Raw genomic sequence first — 16,656 nt, 5'->3', positions numbered from 1 at the left:
CCACTGTGTTACATTAGTAACTTTTTCCTTGTCACTTATAACAAAAGCTAAGATGACGATGTTTTCAACAAATAGCCTAGCATGTATTGACCTATATTGTTTTGGTTTTAGTATCTTTTATGTCCAAAAAGTATCAAAGCTGCTGTGCTGCAGAAAACAGACATAAATGTCTAGCATCAATGAAGATTACCTGTCAAACTGTCTGGCAAAAATGTCAGTCAGGACTTACCTCTGTATGATGGCCAAAACCTTATTAATCCTTTGCTTAGTGTAAAGAATTGCAGTGTTTGTTTACCTCATCTCACTGCGCAGAGACTTGAGTTGACTCTGCAGCTGCTCGTTGGTTTCTTGTTGCTCGTCCAAGTCTCTCTGCAGCTTTTTCTTGCTGTGCTCCAGTCTGTCGATTTCCTCCTCCGCCTCGTCCATCTGTCTCTTCAGGGCCTTCAGACGCAGATTTAACTACGACACACACAACGCTGCGGTGGTTAAAAGCCTGCCAGACATGCCTTAACTAAATGTGTGGTTAAAATAGCGTCGTATTCATGAGATTGTTAACGAACTTGGTTTTTTTGATCTTGCACGGTGTGATGCTCTTCCTCTACTTGCATCACCATATCTTTCACCTTCCTCTCCAGCCTACGGTTGGACAGTTGGAGGTTGGCTCGTTCCCTGCAACACAAGTAGAGCAAAGTGTCATACTGCTGAATACATTTGACCAATTTTGAAAGCACACGTAAACCATAATCTCGTGGCATTTCCAATTTGGAATGTGTGAGTGGAATGGCCATAGCAGCTGACATTATCCTTATTCAAACGAGAAACACAAACATCATATAATCCTCTGTAAACGGTAATCTGTATATATATATATATATATATATATATATATATATATATATATATATATATATATATATATATATATATATATATATATATATATATTTTTTTTTATTTTATTTTTATTTTTTATTTTTATTTTTTTTTTAATGCTGTGTTTTTCAATATTCTTGACCGAATGGGGAACAGTACAGATTATACAGGTATATTTGTTTTGACAATGGAAATGCTAAAATTTGTACTAAACTGTACTGTTTTGGAGAAATAGTACTGGCATGTTGAAAATAAAACCATGCAATAAAAGGCCATGGAATTGGTGTCATACCGTATCATATAATATTATAATATATTCATGTACTGTTACTTCCTGGCTTTATTATTATTAAACAATCTGGCAGTTAAAACTGATGTTTGGATTTTAGCCATTGTTTGAGTCATTTGTTAAATGCATTACTACTGCCTAGTTTCTCTTGTTATATTCTTATTTTTACTGTTATATTTTTATTCTTATTGTTGCTTTTTATTTTTATTCTTATTGTTTTATTTTCTATTTTATTTCCATTTATACCCCCATTATTTACTTTTTACTTTTTAAATTCGTTATCAATTTTGCTGCTGGAATTGTTATTTTCCTGAGGGAACTCTCCTGAAGGAAACAATAAAGTACTATCTATCTATCTATCTATCTATCTATCTATCTATCTATCTATCTATCTATCTATCTATCTATCTATCTATCTATCTATCTATCTATCTATCTATCTATCTATCTATCTATCTATCTATCTACTGTTGGTATGTAATTTCAAATATTTATATACCTGTACATATTTAATTGTAGTGTATGAATTATTTGAGAACCTATGACTTAGGCAGGGGTGTCAAATTCAAACGCACAGGGGGCCAAAACTCAAGGCACAATTTAGATTGCGGGCCGAACATTATAAACCAGGGCTATTAAACTGGCGGCCCGGGTGCCAAATTCGGCCTGGCGTATTTGGTGACATCTGGTGACACCGGACTGGCTCCCGAGTTCAGTTAAAAACGTGGGAGACTATTTTTCAGTAAATTCCTAAAACACTAAAGGGCTTCTGTTGTACAGAGGACCTCTTAAACTTGTCAGTTGACTTTTTTGACAGCTGTGCAGAGGAAATGTGCATTTTGGAAAATATCAGTGTTTGTGTTCGTTCGTTCGTTCCTGCTTGAAGGGTCATTTTTTCCGACAGTCTGAGAATCCATAAATGATTCCTGACTGGTGATTGGAGAAGATCAAGGAAGACAATTTAAAGGGAGCGTGAGAGCAAGTGCAAAAGATATGTTGTTGTGCATGCACATTGAGAGACATGGCTGTAGATGTTTTGGCTTGGTTGTTCGTTTTATTAAAGTGATTGTTGATCAACCACTCCTCGTCATCCTTTTAACATCCAGGCAAAAGCTACAGTATTTTTTTAACATATAAACGAAAACATCAGAATACGAGAGATTTGTGTCTTAACTCAGGATGGTGCTAGACAAGGGGAATCTACCAGAGTTGGCAAATCTGAGGAGGAAAGTTTCCCAGCATGCTTTGTTGTAGATACAATTATCACTTTTGACTGTGTTATCATGCTTTTTTAATGTGTTATTTTGTACAGACAGAGTTTAATAGTGGTATTCTGTAAATTATTGCTACTCTTGATGGAAATATGCCATCTTTAATAAGAATGGTTAGAACAATGCATTCTAATAATATCACTGTGGCCTCTCTCCTTGGTTGTTAACTGAAGGTTGAGTTGTTAATAATGAATGAGGGTGAAGCCAAGGCTGACTAGATCAACATATTTGTTATTGGCCAAGCGGACTGAATGTATATTGATTTTTATATAGTCCCCACGGTCCAAGAGTTTGACACCTGTGACTTAAATGGTATTAAAATAATGTATGTGTGATTTGACTTTAATTAAAGTATGTTGTGACTTAATGATCTCTTTAAGGCATGTATCCCTTTACAATGATTTGAACAGTAGAGAACATTATGGTAGTTTTTTTGTAACGGACAGAATGTAAAAAATACATAAACTTGGAAAAAAAGAATATAAAGAGTCGATGAATTAGTTTGTATTCACATTTTAGAATATAACTTTATTACAATCACAAACAAAGGAGACACTTCAAGTTAATATTTACTTTATGTGCACAAACAAAACTAAAAATACAGCTTTGGAAGTTCATTATTTAAGTTCAAACAAGAACACTAGAGATGAGTACTGCTTTCTGTCTTTTTTCAAGCATTTTTTTTTTTCTGGTTAGGGCGTACTTGGCTGAATAAAATAGGTTTCCAAGTGAGTACTTCATTGAAAAAAGTTAAAAAACCCCTGCTTTAGATGATGTTTTGAATATAAATGTGTAGATATAGATCTTATTCATCATTACACTGAGAAATGATGTGATCAGAATGTGCTGCTGTTCGACCAGCTGGTGATATATTTCTACAAAGATTTTCTTTACAAAATGTTTTGAACATCCACCTGAAATGACATAATTATTGAGTAATAAGAATGTATAAGTTACTTTACAACTTGAATTAACACTGTTAGCATGAAGACAGGTTTTCCATCACCTATCACCCACTCTCTGTGTGTACATTGAACCTCACCTTTCTTCTCCCTCAAGGCGCTCCTCCAGCTCATGAATGCGATCCTCCAGCTGGCCCACCAGACCCACGTTGTTCGTCTTCTGGGAGCCCTCCAGATCAGCCAGTTTGTTCTTCAGGTCTTTGCTCTGCAAAGGTTATGCAGAGGAACATTAAAGACAGCATGTGTGTGTATAGGAAACTGACATGGGAGTCGCTCTAATAGATTGAGAACAACAATGAAAAGACATATGGATGAAATGTGACGGTCTGGTGTGAGTTTGGACAGCACCACTGCGGGGTGGGAGGCTGTGTACCTGTCTCTCCAAAGCCAACTTGTCACACTCAGCGTCCTGCCTGCTGGCCCGCTCCTGCAGGAGTTCATTCCTCATCTGGTCCACCTGTCAAGTCCAGACTCCGTCATCTCTACACAACCTACTCGCAATTACTGCGTGACACACTGTCTGCTGCAGCCAGGAAACGTGCTAAACAATTGAGCTGTTGTCAAAGCGGCTGTGGAAAAGGCGCTGGGGTTAATTGGCGCGCTGGCTTGTCCTGTTTGGCTGCATTGCACCTTAGTGGAGACCTTCGATGTCACTGCAAAGTGACAAAATTTATGGACGGGACAACATGTGGTTGTGACACTAAAAGGTTATGCAGTATTGTCCATGCATATTAAAACAAACACAATATTTCTCTCAATTAAATTCAAGCAGTAAGTCATTTGTTCTTAACACATCCATACAGTACTTGAGAGTGTTTTAGTCAGTATTTCTACTAGTTTTGTATTTTTCAAAATAATAAACAAATCCTGTCTATCATGCTTTTTCTCCAAGGAAGAACACTACATGCTCAGCTAGCCCAATTGAAAGCAAAGTGAGGGTGAGAACCATTCGATTGGGCGCTGAAGGTTGTTTCTCCATGACAGGATTTTAAGATTGGCGATATTTTATGCCAATTAGTGGGTGACAGTGGGGCACTATGATGAGCGATGGGGCTCTATAAAGCCCTGCACCCAGCGCAGCGCTTGAGGGAGCTGAATCAGCAGACTGGAACATGCGGCGAAACTAATCTGCTTTGTGAGAGACGGCGGGAGAGGCAAGGGGAGATTACTCTCATTTAGACAGGAGAGGAGCACCTGGTGCCAGGAGAGACGCAGGTGTTCCTCCTGCTGCCTCCGTTGCAGCCGTGCACACACACAGCTCCCTCCATAGCCATACACCCCCATCTCTTACACTACTATACACACATATTAGAAGACGTGCCTGTATGAACATGTGTGTGTGTCTATATGTGTGCAATCACTACAAGCACTCAACCTCTTGTGCTGCTCAAAGCTCAAGTGTTGCCGTGACAACGACCTGAGTCTCGCACTGACCCAATGCCACTCGATAGTCTTTGCCAAGATTTTTTTTGTTAAGTTTAAGAAGATTTGAAGTCTCTACAGAACTACACTAAGTCGCTCAAAAAATGCTGCCCATTTATGGTCAGAGCCTGTGAATCAGTCCAGTACACTGAAAAGAACTTGCCAAACTCATCATCCTACAGTCCACATGATTAGACTCAATGGGTAGTGTGTTACGCAACATCACTTCATTAGGTACTGTACAATCTAATGAGGTTCAATACAAAAGTTGAGTCAAAAATGTCTGCTTTGATTTGGTTTGTTATTTCATTTAGTCTTGTGATATAGACAAGCCTACTACAAACTGAAACATATTAGAAATCATTTTGTTGGTAAATAGTACAGTACTAATCAATGCATTCCATTGTACAATGAAAACATATGAAATATAATATTGTAGCCTGTGCATGTAATGGAGGACTGCTTACTGCAACTACTAAAATGTTTATTTTACTATTTTTCATTACTGTACATTACTACATAGTCCGTATTCATTTCAATTGAAAGTTTCTAATTTAGAATTTTTTTTTTACCCTCAGGAATAAAAACTAAATACTGGTATTGTGTTTGCAGTAATGTAAAACGGCACTTCACCATAATCAGGCACGGGTATTGTTTACATTTTAACCGATACCAGTACAAAATCGGTACTATGAAAACGGTGCTCAAAAAAGAAAAGAACAAACAATGCCTGACATTCAAGTTGAACAGACTCATAATTGAAATATTTTAGTGATGTAAATTAAAGGATAACTAATTAATACATATAATCCATTTACCTTTTTTTGACAGTTTATCAAATGACTCATTTAAAAAAGAGGATTATTTATTGTGTCACTTGGATTAATAATGAATTACCTTGTTATTTCTCACTAAATATAATGAAAATTGCATTTGTTTTTAGGACGGATTGGGACAAAAATAATGTCTGCATGTAGTCTGCAACCTGAAACCTGCCAGCATAGTTTGGCTTTAATGATCCCTTGTGGCAGGCAGGCTGCCAACCTCAGAGATTGCACAAGACCCTCTTACAAAGCCACAACCAGCCCAGTTATCCCAGCAGAGTGTATGAATGTACACAAAAAAGCACTATTGAACAGGCTCAAGCGAAAAGGACACCTGAAAAAGTTGTATCCGTCATTCACACATTAGTGGCTGCACAAATGATGCTAGTGAATGACATCTGGATATTATTTACAGATCGAGATGGAACAGAAACACAGCTGCTGTGAGCTAACATGAACATGAACAGCAGGTCACTGACACAGTCGACCTCTGATAATGGAAATGTGCCGAGTTGTCTACCTGCTCTCGACCTCGGTCTAGCCTGTCCATCAGCTGGTCTCCATTCTGACGCTCCTCATCCAAGTCCAACTCTAACTGAACAATTCTGTCCTAAAAAACAATTCACTTACAAATTTAGTCAATTGTATCTTGGTTATTATAAATAATATTATATATAATTAAAAAGGTATACCTCCATGTGTTTAAATTGTCGAGTCTTGTCCTCCTTGGCAAAGGTGTGGGTCTGCACATAGACCTCAAGTTCATGAACCTTTTTCTCCAACAGCTCTTCTCTCAGCGTAGCATCATCTCGCTCCTGCTTACACTGCCGCAGCTCCTCCTGCCGGTGGGACAGCTACAGGCAAAAAGTTTACAACATAAGTATCAATGCAATGATGAAAATAATCATCTAATTAAAATGACAAACCTCTTCCCAAATTATATCACTATGCAATATCATACTGTCGCTCATTCAAATGTAATTATAACAAGTTTACATGACCAGGCATGTGATTTGACCACAATGAAAAAGACTGAAAAAATTTCCGGGGGTCTGGGGTACGAAGGCCCCCAGCCAGGTCCAGGTGCCCTGGTGGAGGGACAAGGGGGGCAACGCCCCCCGAAGCTCCTGGTTTTTCACCAATTTAACATGCTAAAATTAACGAAGACAGCACCATTTGAAGAAAATATTTTAGTGTTTAAAGACATGAAAACATCATTAATAGAACATACATAACCCAATTATCCTAATGAATCACTGTATATGGTTCAGTCCCAACAGTATTTAGTCACTAATATTTACATCTTGTGTTCATTTCACATCCACAGGTGTCACATTGATCAGTGTTATTATCTACAGTTTATTTACAGTATTACCACATTACTTCAGTTCACTTCACACATTAGCTTTCTCGGAGAGCCCAGCCCTAACATGAGCTTTCCTTGCAAATTTATTTAACAAAATACCAAATGTAAACATTTCATTCTTTTCGCCAAAATAGGATATAAATTTATGAAAATAATTAAACATGTTTAGTATTGTTTACTCATATTTGAAAATAGGAAATAATAATAATGTGAGGACACTGACATATTGCATGAAACAAGTGTGAAAATATTTACCTTCAAGATTGTTACACCACTGACAATAGTTTCAAGAGACTACATAAGAACTTAATATTACAAAATAGTATTATATGCAAATTTATTTCAAATAAATTGTTAACTGGAATCAATAATGCGACTCTTTGAATTTCTGTAATTTCATAATATATTTTCACGTGGCTTTTTATTGTTAGAAAAACCCATTTATATTTCGCAAAGCAATAATTGGTTAATATTTAAAACAAACATGCGTATTTCGCAAGCAAATATTTTTTAGCTTACCTCATTATCATACTTGCCAACCTTGAGACCTCCGATACCGGGATGGGTGGTGCGGGGGCGTGGTTAAGGGCGTAGTTAATAGGGGAGTATATTTACAGCTAGAATTCACCAACTCAAGTATTTCATATATATATATATATATATACTACCGTTCAAAAGTTTGGGGTCACATTGAAATGTCTTTATTTTTTAAGGAAAAGCACTGTACTTTTCAATGAAGATAACTTTATACTAGTCTTAACTTTAAAGAAATACACTCTATACATTGCTAATGTGGTAAATGAATATTCTAGCTGCAAATGTCTGTTTTTTGGTGCAATATCTACATAGGTGTATAGAGGCCCATTTCCAGCAACTATAACTCCAGTGTTCTAATGGTACAATGTGTTTGCTCATTGGCTCAGAAGGCTAATTGATGATTAAAAAACCCTTGTGCAATCATGTTCACACATCTGAAAACAGTTTAGCTCGTTACAAAAGCTACAAAACTGACCTTCCTTTCAGCAGATTGAGTTTCTGGAGCATCACATTTGTGCGGTCAATTAAACGCTCAAAATGGCCAGAAAAAGAGAACTTTCATCTGAAACTCGACAGTCTATTCTTGTTCTTAGAAATGAAGGCTATTCCACAAAATTGTTTGGGTGACCCCAAACTTTTGAACGGTAGTGTATATATATACAGTATATATATATATATATATATATATATATATATATATATATATATATATATATATATATATATATATATATATATATATATATATATATATATATATATGTAATACTTGACTTTCAGTGAATTCTAGCTATATATATATATATATATGTATATATATTTATTTTATTATACATATAAATAAAATACATACTTGAATTTCAGTGTTCCAGGGGCTATCCAGTAGATGGCAGTATTGTCCTGTTTAACTTCCCCTCCGTTCATGACTCGGCCACCGTGTTCAATGGAGAAGTCTGTTATACAAAATGTACAGGCAACATACATACTCCTTCCCCTTCGAACTGTCCTGGATGAACTGAAATTCTTGTTTCCATTCGTTTTGGAACTTGCAAGCGTATTTCTTCATCTTGCTCGTCGACGGCGTCGCCATGTCTGTAACTTCCTCGTTCTTCTGCTTCGTCTCCTTGTTGTGTGCGCAGTTGTGCACTCTACTCTCTAAAAGCCGTAGATGTTATGACGTCATTGGGCAGGCAAGCTGTTTATATTGTGGGAAAGCGGACGTGAGAACAGGCTGTCCCCACTCAGGTCCGCATTGAGCTGGAGGGGACGTGGCCTCCAGCTCCGGCTGAATACCGGGAGTTTGTCGGGAGAAAATTTCTGCTGGGAGGTTATCGGGAGAGGCGTTTTGGAACTTGCAAGCGTATTTCTTCATCTTGCTCGTCGACGGCGTCGCCATGTCTGTAACTTCCTCGTTCTTCTGCTTCGTCTCCTTGTTGTGTGCGCAGTTGTGCACTCTACTCTCTAAAAGCCGTAGATGTTATGACGTCATTGGGCAGGCAAGCTGTTTATATTGTGGGAAAGCGGACGTGAAAACAGGCTGTCCCCACTCAGGTCCGCATTGAGCTGGAGGGGACGTGGCCTCCAGCTCCGGCTGAATACCGGGAGTTTGTCGGGAGAAAATTTCTGCTGGGAGGTTATCGGGAGAGGCGCTGAATACCGGGAGTCTCCCGCTAAAAACGGGAGGGTTGACAAGTATGCTCATTATTAACAACCCTGTCTGCAACTGAAGTGGGTTGTTTGGGTGGATCTTTCCTCTCGATGTCTACGGCAGTTGTCGATGTAAACAAAGGATGAAGTCCGTAAGGTTTGCTCACTTTTGGTTGACATCCAAAAGTACCAGCTAGTGAAAAGTTTGTTTTCCTTGCTTCAAGTTGTTTCATAATTTTTTGGCGTTTCGCATGTACTTCCAAAGTCTTGAAACCTCGTGATCCATAGTCAATATTATCATGACACCACATGCACAAAACCTTTCCGGGACGATCGATTTTCCGAATAAAATCACCGAACAAAGTCGTAACTTCTTTCTTCCCAACAGTATCGGTGATTTCCCTTTCCATCCAGTCCCATCAAAACTTATTTTTGACATGTTTATCAATTTCTTTTACTCGTAAAGCGTCCTTTCTCTCGAGAACCGACATCGTTTACATATGGAAAATGGCGGTAATAACCATTATGAATGATGACGTTATTAACGTGATCATTCATAACAGATGTCCTGATTGGTCACAAGGAACGTATCGACCAATCAACTACGGCGTACTATAAACTACGTCTCGAATCTTGATTTAGAGTCGGAAAAAAACCCGGAAAAACGGGAGATAATTTTTTTTCCCCCCCGAGATTAAAAAAGACGGAATTCCGACTGTAGACGGAAAAATCACATGCCTGCATGACTGTTGGGGCATTATATGCTGTAGCAGCTGGAAAAGCAGACGCAGAACAGCAAAAGGAAGGATGTCAATTCAGCCAGAACAGCTCTCACAACAATGATATCACAAGCTTGGACATCCTCCCACTACTTCCTGTGTTGTGCAGCTGGACAAGAACTCATCAGCATAAATGTAGGAAGGATAAAAGGAAGAACCTGGATGATGACCTTATCTTTGAGGAGTATTCATGTCAGAGAGACTGTGACTAATATAGGGCTGCAGTAATCTCTTAGTTCAGTAATCGAGTAATCTATCCATTAGTTTGTTCGATTAATTGAGTAATTGGATAAAACACACTTTATAGCTTCAATGGGAAATGGTTCAAAGAAAACAATGTTGTTTCTGATTGCCATAACCTTCATTCTTTTTTCCTAAAAAATGCACATTATCGACATTGAAATTGCACTTTTAACATGTGTGCATAAATAAAAATCTCAGCTGTTCGCCGCCCCACAGATTACGGTACCCACACACCACCGCTGTCATGTGCGCTTTATAGCAGAAGCCATGCGGAAACTATGTCCGCGCCACTCCATGCATTCCAGATCTTATAAATGTTTATAATTTACAATCAATAAATGATTAATTGAAGCGATAGAATACAAATCACATTTCTTTTTCTAAACAATTATTCAGATTAATTGAGGAATCATTGCAGCCTTAGGATAGATAAACAAACGACAAGATATAGTTATTTTCCATCCTCAACATAAAGACTTCCCAAGAGGGGAAGACATGCTCTTTAGTTGTTAACTTGTCCTAAATGCTAATCCTAGTCAAGTACCAGTAGAGTGGAAAAACAAATTGCCTCTATATTGAAACTATTATCATATATATCTGATTTATGACACCAAAAGACTTCCAAAGTTTTTGAATAAATAGATATAATCAAAATAGTATCAATCTCAGAGATTCCTGAGCCATTTTGAGAGATTATGAGGAAGCCAGTCACGTGATCACGTGACATTGTACTTGGAACCAACGTTCCTTTTCCCATCAACAACAATGCTAATCAGGCAGACTTTGTGAGAGCCAGCAACAATTACTTTGGGGAAAAATTATGATCCAGGACCTTATATTGTTTAACCCAAACACATAGAGAATGAGCAATACATTTTAGAAAGCCGACTGCTACGCGTATGCAGCTTTATTCTGACACTAGCATCCGCAGCATTGGTAGGTGCTAAACATACAAACTAACCATATTAAACCATAATAAAACAAACACTTACTGTAATATTTCAACTCTCGCTGGAATGTTGAGCGACGGGACGCTCATATAATTCAGTTTAGATGAAGATTCCATCACAATCCTCATGAAGGGTTAAAAAAAAGTTGTTTCAACAAGCGTCTTTTTGTGTCTTTTTCACCACGTGAAAGTCAACCAGCCTGTCGGTCCATGGCCACATTTGTCTACTACCAGGTGAGAGATGCATGAATTATAATCTAGAATTTACTTTTAGCAATTTTGAGACGACGTAAAAGCAGTTGCCGGCTTATAACGTGTCAACAACAGCAGTGTAAGCTAGCATTAGCTCACTGCTATCAATGCACCGCTAAAATAGTCTGTCTGCGTTGGCGCTACTAACAACAATATCACTTACTCATATTTGGTACATTTTCAGGTCGTGACATGTAAATAGAGTATTGTTGGCGGTTTCTGGATGTTTTTTAAAAAAGTATAATGAGCGCAACAGAGGACCATTGATCTTTTGAATTTAATTGTTAACCGTTTATTAACGATTTCCAATGCATAAAAAAACCAAGCATATGTGTTCTTGACTTATGTAAGGATTGTGAATGATGGACAGCAGATCTATTTCAAAATTGTGCGTATTTCCAGTACGACTGATCTAATAATATGGTCAGAGTGCAGAAGTGTTACTCCAGTGACGCAAAATCTACGGAAATTACCGAAGGTGTTCAAAGCGGAATATTCAAAATGGCTGACTGAATTTGTGGTATTCTGTGACATTTAGGAGGGTATTTTCACATTATTTGTGGATTGTAAATACAGTTGGATATGGTTTAATGGATACAATAAAACACAAATAAGCATATAAAGTCAACTTGTTTTTCCACTCTACTGGTACTTTAAGCCTTGGCCAACATGTTGACCATGGTTGTTGTTATCACAATTAACAAGAATTCCTGGAGAGGCTATACGAATACATGCCAATATTTAATTCCCTCCTAGCTTGGTTTTGAGGAAATTGATAAAAATTCCTTCCAGCACTGTTCTGACCACTGGGAAACTTTCTCATGAATAGGGTACTTTTGATAACAATATTTACTCTCATATATTTGTTCGACCATTACTAGGGATGTCTGATAATATCAGCCTGCCGATATTATCGGTCGATAAATGCTTTAAAATGTAATATCGGAAATTATCGGTATCGTTTTTTTAATTATCGGTATCAGCTTTTTTTTTTTTTTTTTTATTAAATCAACATAAAAAACACAAGGTACACTTACAATTAGTGCACCAACCCAAAAAACCTCCCTCCCCCATTTACACTAATTCACACAAAAGGGTTGTTTCTTTCCGTTATTAATTTTCTGGTTCCTACATTATATATCAATATATATCAATACAGTCTGCAAGGGATACAGTCCGTAAGCACACATGATTGTGTGTGCTGCTGGTACTATTCGTGCTGCTGGTCCACTAGTAGTACTTACCTTTAACAGTTAATTTTACTCATTTTCATTAATTACTAGATTCTATGTAACGGTTTTTATATTGTTTTACTTTCTTTTTTATTCAAGAAAATGTTTTAATTTATTTATCTTATTTTATTTAATTTTTTTTTTAAAAAAGGACCTTATCTTCACCATACCTGGTTGTCCAAATTAGGCATAATAATGTGTTAATTCCACGACTGTATATATCGGTATCGGTTGATATCGGTATCGGTAATTAAGAGTTGGACAATATCGGAATATCGGATATTGGCAAAAAAGCCATTATCGGACATCCCTAACCATTACTGTACATTGAATTGTAAAACAAGAACATTGGGTTCAACTTGCCTTTTTTTAGGTAAATATTTAAATTAATTCACAAAACAATAGAATGCCAGTCTCCATTCTAACACTTACTATTCACATTCATGTATTTCAAACAAAAACATTCCTAACATTCCAAAGTTCAGACAAGGATGACTTATCAAGTGCAAACAATGCACTATGGTGAAAGCATTATGTACAGAGGCCCCATTTTAAGCTGAAAGGAAGATATGATGCTTGTGGGTCAGGTCGGTCGAGATGAGTCAACAACAATGGCTGATGTTGTTGGCCCCGCTAATGATGGCCAGGATTTAACCGACTTTACCATGGAAGTTGTTTGCTACATTCAATGACACATAATTAGATTAGTGTATACCTCCTCCTGCAGAGTTTGGCCAGCCAGCAGATATTTGTCAAGCTCTTGGCCTCGCTCTTTCAGTAATTTCTGCAGCTCTGTCAGCTCCCGGCGGTTCTTTTCCTTATAAATATCAATCTGCTCCTGCAGCTCTCGAGTAGACGACTGGGACGCATCCACAATGTCATTCATCTGAGGGGCAAAAAGGGCAAAAATGACATTTGATTGATTGATTGAAACTTTTATTAGTAGATTGCACAGTACAGTACATATTCCGTACAATTGACCACTAAATGGTAACACCCGAATAAGTTTTTCAACTTGTTTAAGTCGGGGTCCACGTTAATCAATTCATGGTAAACAAGAGATAAGTGGGAAATGAGGTCATTTGTTCGTTTGTTTCGATATAGTGAGTTAAAAAAACATGTATTTTAAGGTATATTTTAAGATCAAATATAAGCTTTTTTTCTGATTAATTTCAAAAATAATATTAAATCATTTCTACCATCTTTGGTAATTGGTATATAGCATGTTACACAACCTGGAATGATACCCAAACCGCTTTACATTATACATCACATTCACACACAGAGGAATTTTGTTGGACAAATTTAAAAGATAGTTGGAATGATCTCCACTACTTTATATATAGCGATATGTACCTAAACTCCTCACTCATGGTGCTGCTGCAGTATGCTTAAAATTGCTATTTGGCCCGCGACCCATTGACACATTTTCACTTCGGCACTTGGGAACAAAAATTTTGGCCCCCCCTGAACTGTACTGTATATGGAATTAAAATGAGTACTGTAAATCCCCAATTAGTGGCCTGTGTCTAATAGATAAATTTCCTCAATTAATCCCAAAATTCAACTATGTGAAGTTGAAGTACTACACTACCTCTGGCCCTTGTTGGGAAACAAGTTGTGAAAATATCTATTATTGAACTTCTGACTAATAATGAGTTCAAGTAATTATTTTCAATTACTTGTGGTATTCATGCTTTGCTGCAATTTGCGAGTCATATTTTGCCATCAAATAAACAACAAAATATGTTTTGCTGAAGTACTTCGAAATTCAAGAATTTGGAGCCCCCATGTGAACCTGCAACATACAGTATATGCCACCAGAAGATAGTGATGTAAGGACATTTGCCAAAGGAACATTTTCTTCAGAGAACTAAATATTGCCTAGAAAGTCACTTAAACCTGAAAATTATAACAAAAGAAATGTTGTGGCTATACAACTTGCCTCTTTCTGAAGTTTCTCCACAGTTAGGTCCAGCAGTCGCCTCTCGTCCTCAATGTCATTCTTCATACTTTTAAACTGCTCCTTCTGATCCTTCTCCTCCTGCAGCCTCACCTCCAACTCTTTGTGTTCGATGCTTAGCTTAGACAAATTCCTCTATGGAGGCACACAAATATGTCAGGTGGTTAGAAGGTACAGTTTGACTTTACCGGATGTACAAAGTACATAATGTGAGAGCAACTCTACTAACCTGCACATCTTCTAGCCGTAACGTCAAAGCTCGGTTGGCACGAGACATCTCCTCTTCCTGCTCCTTAATCTCACTTAAAGACTCCTCCAGCTGCTTCTTTTCTTTCTGTGAAAGTCAAATAAGAACACTTTAAGATGAAGGGCGGCTCACAATCGACATGGACTAACTAAAGTTAACACGTCACCTCCAATCGTGTTACTCGGTCTCCGAGCTTGCTCTCCTGCAGTTTGCCGTCGTCGATGATGCGATTGAGTTTGGCCACTTCGTTTTCCAGCTCTTGTGCCCGCTTGCGCAGCCGCTCTGCCTCTTGGTTCAAGCGTCCCGCTTGGCCCTCCAGCACACCCTTGGCCGCTTCCACTTCAGCCATCTCTCGGACAACGGTTGTGCTGCTCTTCAAGTCCCATGAAAAGCCAACAGTTTCACTTGTGAGGCTTACTGATACCAATTGTATATCATTATGTCATTATGTCAATGTGGTTATGTCCATGATCAGGAAATAACAGGAAATTAGCACGTAAAGAGTAGGGCTGCAGAGATTGATCGATTAGATCAGATTGATATTATGTTGCTTCAATTGATCAGTTAATGAGTGTAACTAACAAAAAATTTATAAAAATCCGTATTGCATGGAGTGCCCAGAACTTTAAATACACGGACAGAGTTTTTACACAGCGACTGCAATAGAGCACACATGACAGCGGTGGTGTGTGCGTGCTGTAAACTGTGAGGCAGAAAACAGCAGTTCTTTTTTAAAGTTTTTTTTATTAGCGCTGTCAAATAAGGGTTTTATTTTTTCTTCAGATTCATTACTTTTGAATTTGGATTAATTATGATTAATCACAGGTTATTACTCGCTTGCATAATTCAGATTAATTTAAAGGCGAAATGCAAATTTTGGGGAATTGTGTCTATTATTCACAATCCTTGTTTAAGACAAGAACACATTTTTCTTTTTTTACGCATACGTAAATAAACACTAGCAAAAGTCAGCGAACAATTGAGACAATGGGAGTCGCTCAATTCCGCCTATAAAGCGCTCTCAAAAACATCCAAAAAGATCCATTGTATATACATGTCAGTCATGTTAATAACATGTAATGTTTACGTATTTTGTACATTTTAAGAATACAGCGGCGTATTCATTTCATAGACACATCACAATGTTTGCGTTTCCCTTTAACAAAAATACCAAGCCTTATGCAGCATTATTGCTAAGTGCTGAACAAGAAATACAAACTTCGACCATAATAAAACAATCCATTACTGTACAATATCTGCTCTCACTAGAATGCTGACTGATGGGATGTGCATATTTTACGGTTTTGATGAAGAATTTATCATAATCTACATGAAGGTTTTAAAAAAAGGTCCACTAACTTTTCGTGTCGTTCTCACCAGTTCCGGATACAAGTCAAATGTCAAAGTTGACCAACTTCTCGATTCATGGCAACAACCTTCTACTACACAAGTGAGAGGCATGATTTATAAATTGCATCTTGCACACATTTTGCTAATTTTTAACTGCTTTTTAGAAGTATTTTTTGCGTGTGCATATTTTACATTTTTATGTTACGGCAAACAAATTTCCTCTTTTTTAGAGGATTAACAAAGTTTATCTATTTAGAATTAACATTCAGACGCAATGCACCAGCTCGCCGGCTCACTATATGTCAATATAGCAGCACAAGCTAGTTAGCTCTTTGTGATCATGGAGCCGCTAAAAATAGTTTGTTGCAGTAATGCTTACAACAACAATATCGCTAATAGTTGGTAAATATTCAGGTCATAAGATGTAAATTAAGTGACATGTTTATTTAC

The 16,656-nt window shown here is 37.4% G+C and overlaps 1 protein-coding gene across 1 annotated transcript in view; it reads right to left on the bottom strand.

The window, feature by feature from the left end:
* Positions 1 to 16,656, bottom strand: part of cgnl1 (cingulin-like 1) — a 90,371-nt gene that overhangs the window by 9,527 nt on the left and 64,188 nt on the right. Inside the window, exons 9-18 of the mRNA XM_062027639.1 lie at positions 15,023 to 15,229; positions 14,839 to 14,943; positions 14,592 to 14,744; positions 13,362 to 13,532; positions 6,334 to 6,495; positions 6,162 to 6,251; positions 3,769 to 3,852; positions 3,476 to 3,600; positions 561 to 669; positions 296 to 459 (exon numbers count right to left, since the gene is read on the bottom strand). Coding sequence (XP_061883623.1) covers positions 296 to 459; positions 561 to 669; positions 3,476 to 3,600; positions 3,769 to 3,852; positions 6,162 to 6,251; positions 6,334 to 6,495; positions 13,362 to 13,532; positions 14,592 to 14,744; positions 14,839 to 14,943; positions 15,023 to 15,229 — 1,370 coding nt within the window. The remainder of the gene's footprint in view (positions 1 to 295; positions 460 to 560; positions 670 to 3,475; positions 3,601 to 3,768; positions 3,853 to 6,161; positions 6,252 to 6,333; positions 6,496 to 13,361; positions 13,533 to 14,591; positions 14,745 to 14,838; positions 14,944 to 15,022; positions 15,230 to 16,656) is intronic.

The sequence above is a fragment of the Entelurus aequoreus genome, linkage group LG02, assembly GCF_033978785.1.
Source record: "Entelurus aequoreus isolate RoL-2023_Sb linkage group LG02, RoL_Eaeq_v1.1, whole genome shotgun sequence".
Classification (NCBI taxonomy): domain Eukaryota; kingdom Metazoa; phylum Chordata; class Actinopteri; order Syngnathiformes; family Syngnathidae; genus Entelurus; species Entelurus aequoreus.
The sequence above is the reverse complement of the archived record's forward strand: the minus strand, read 5'-3'. Positions and strand labels throughout refer to the sequence as shown.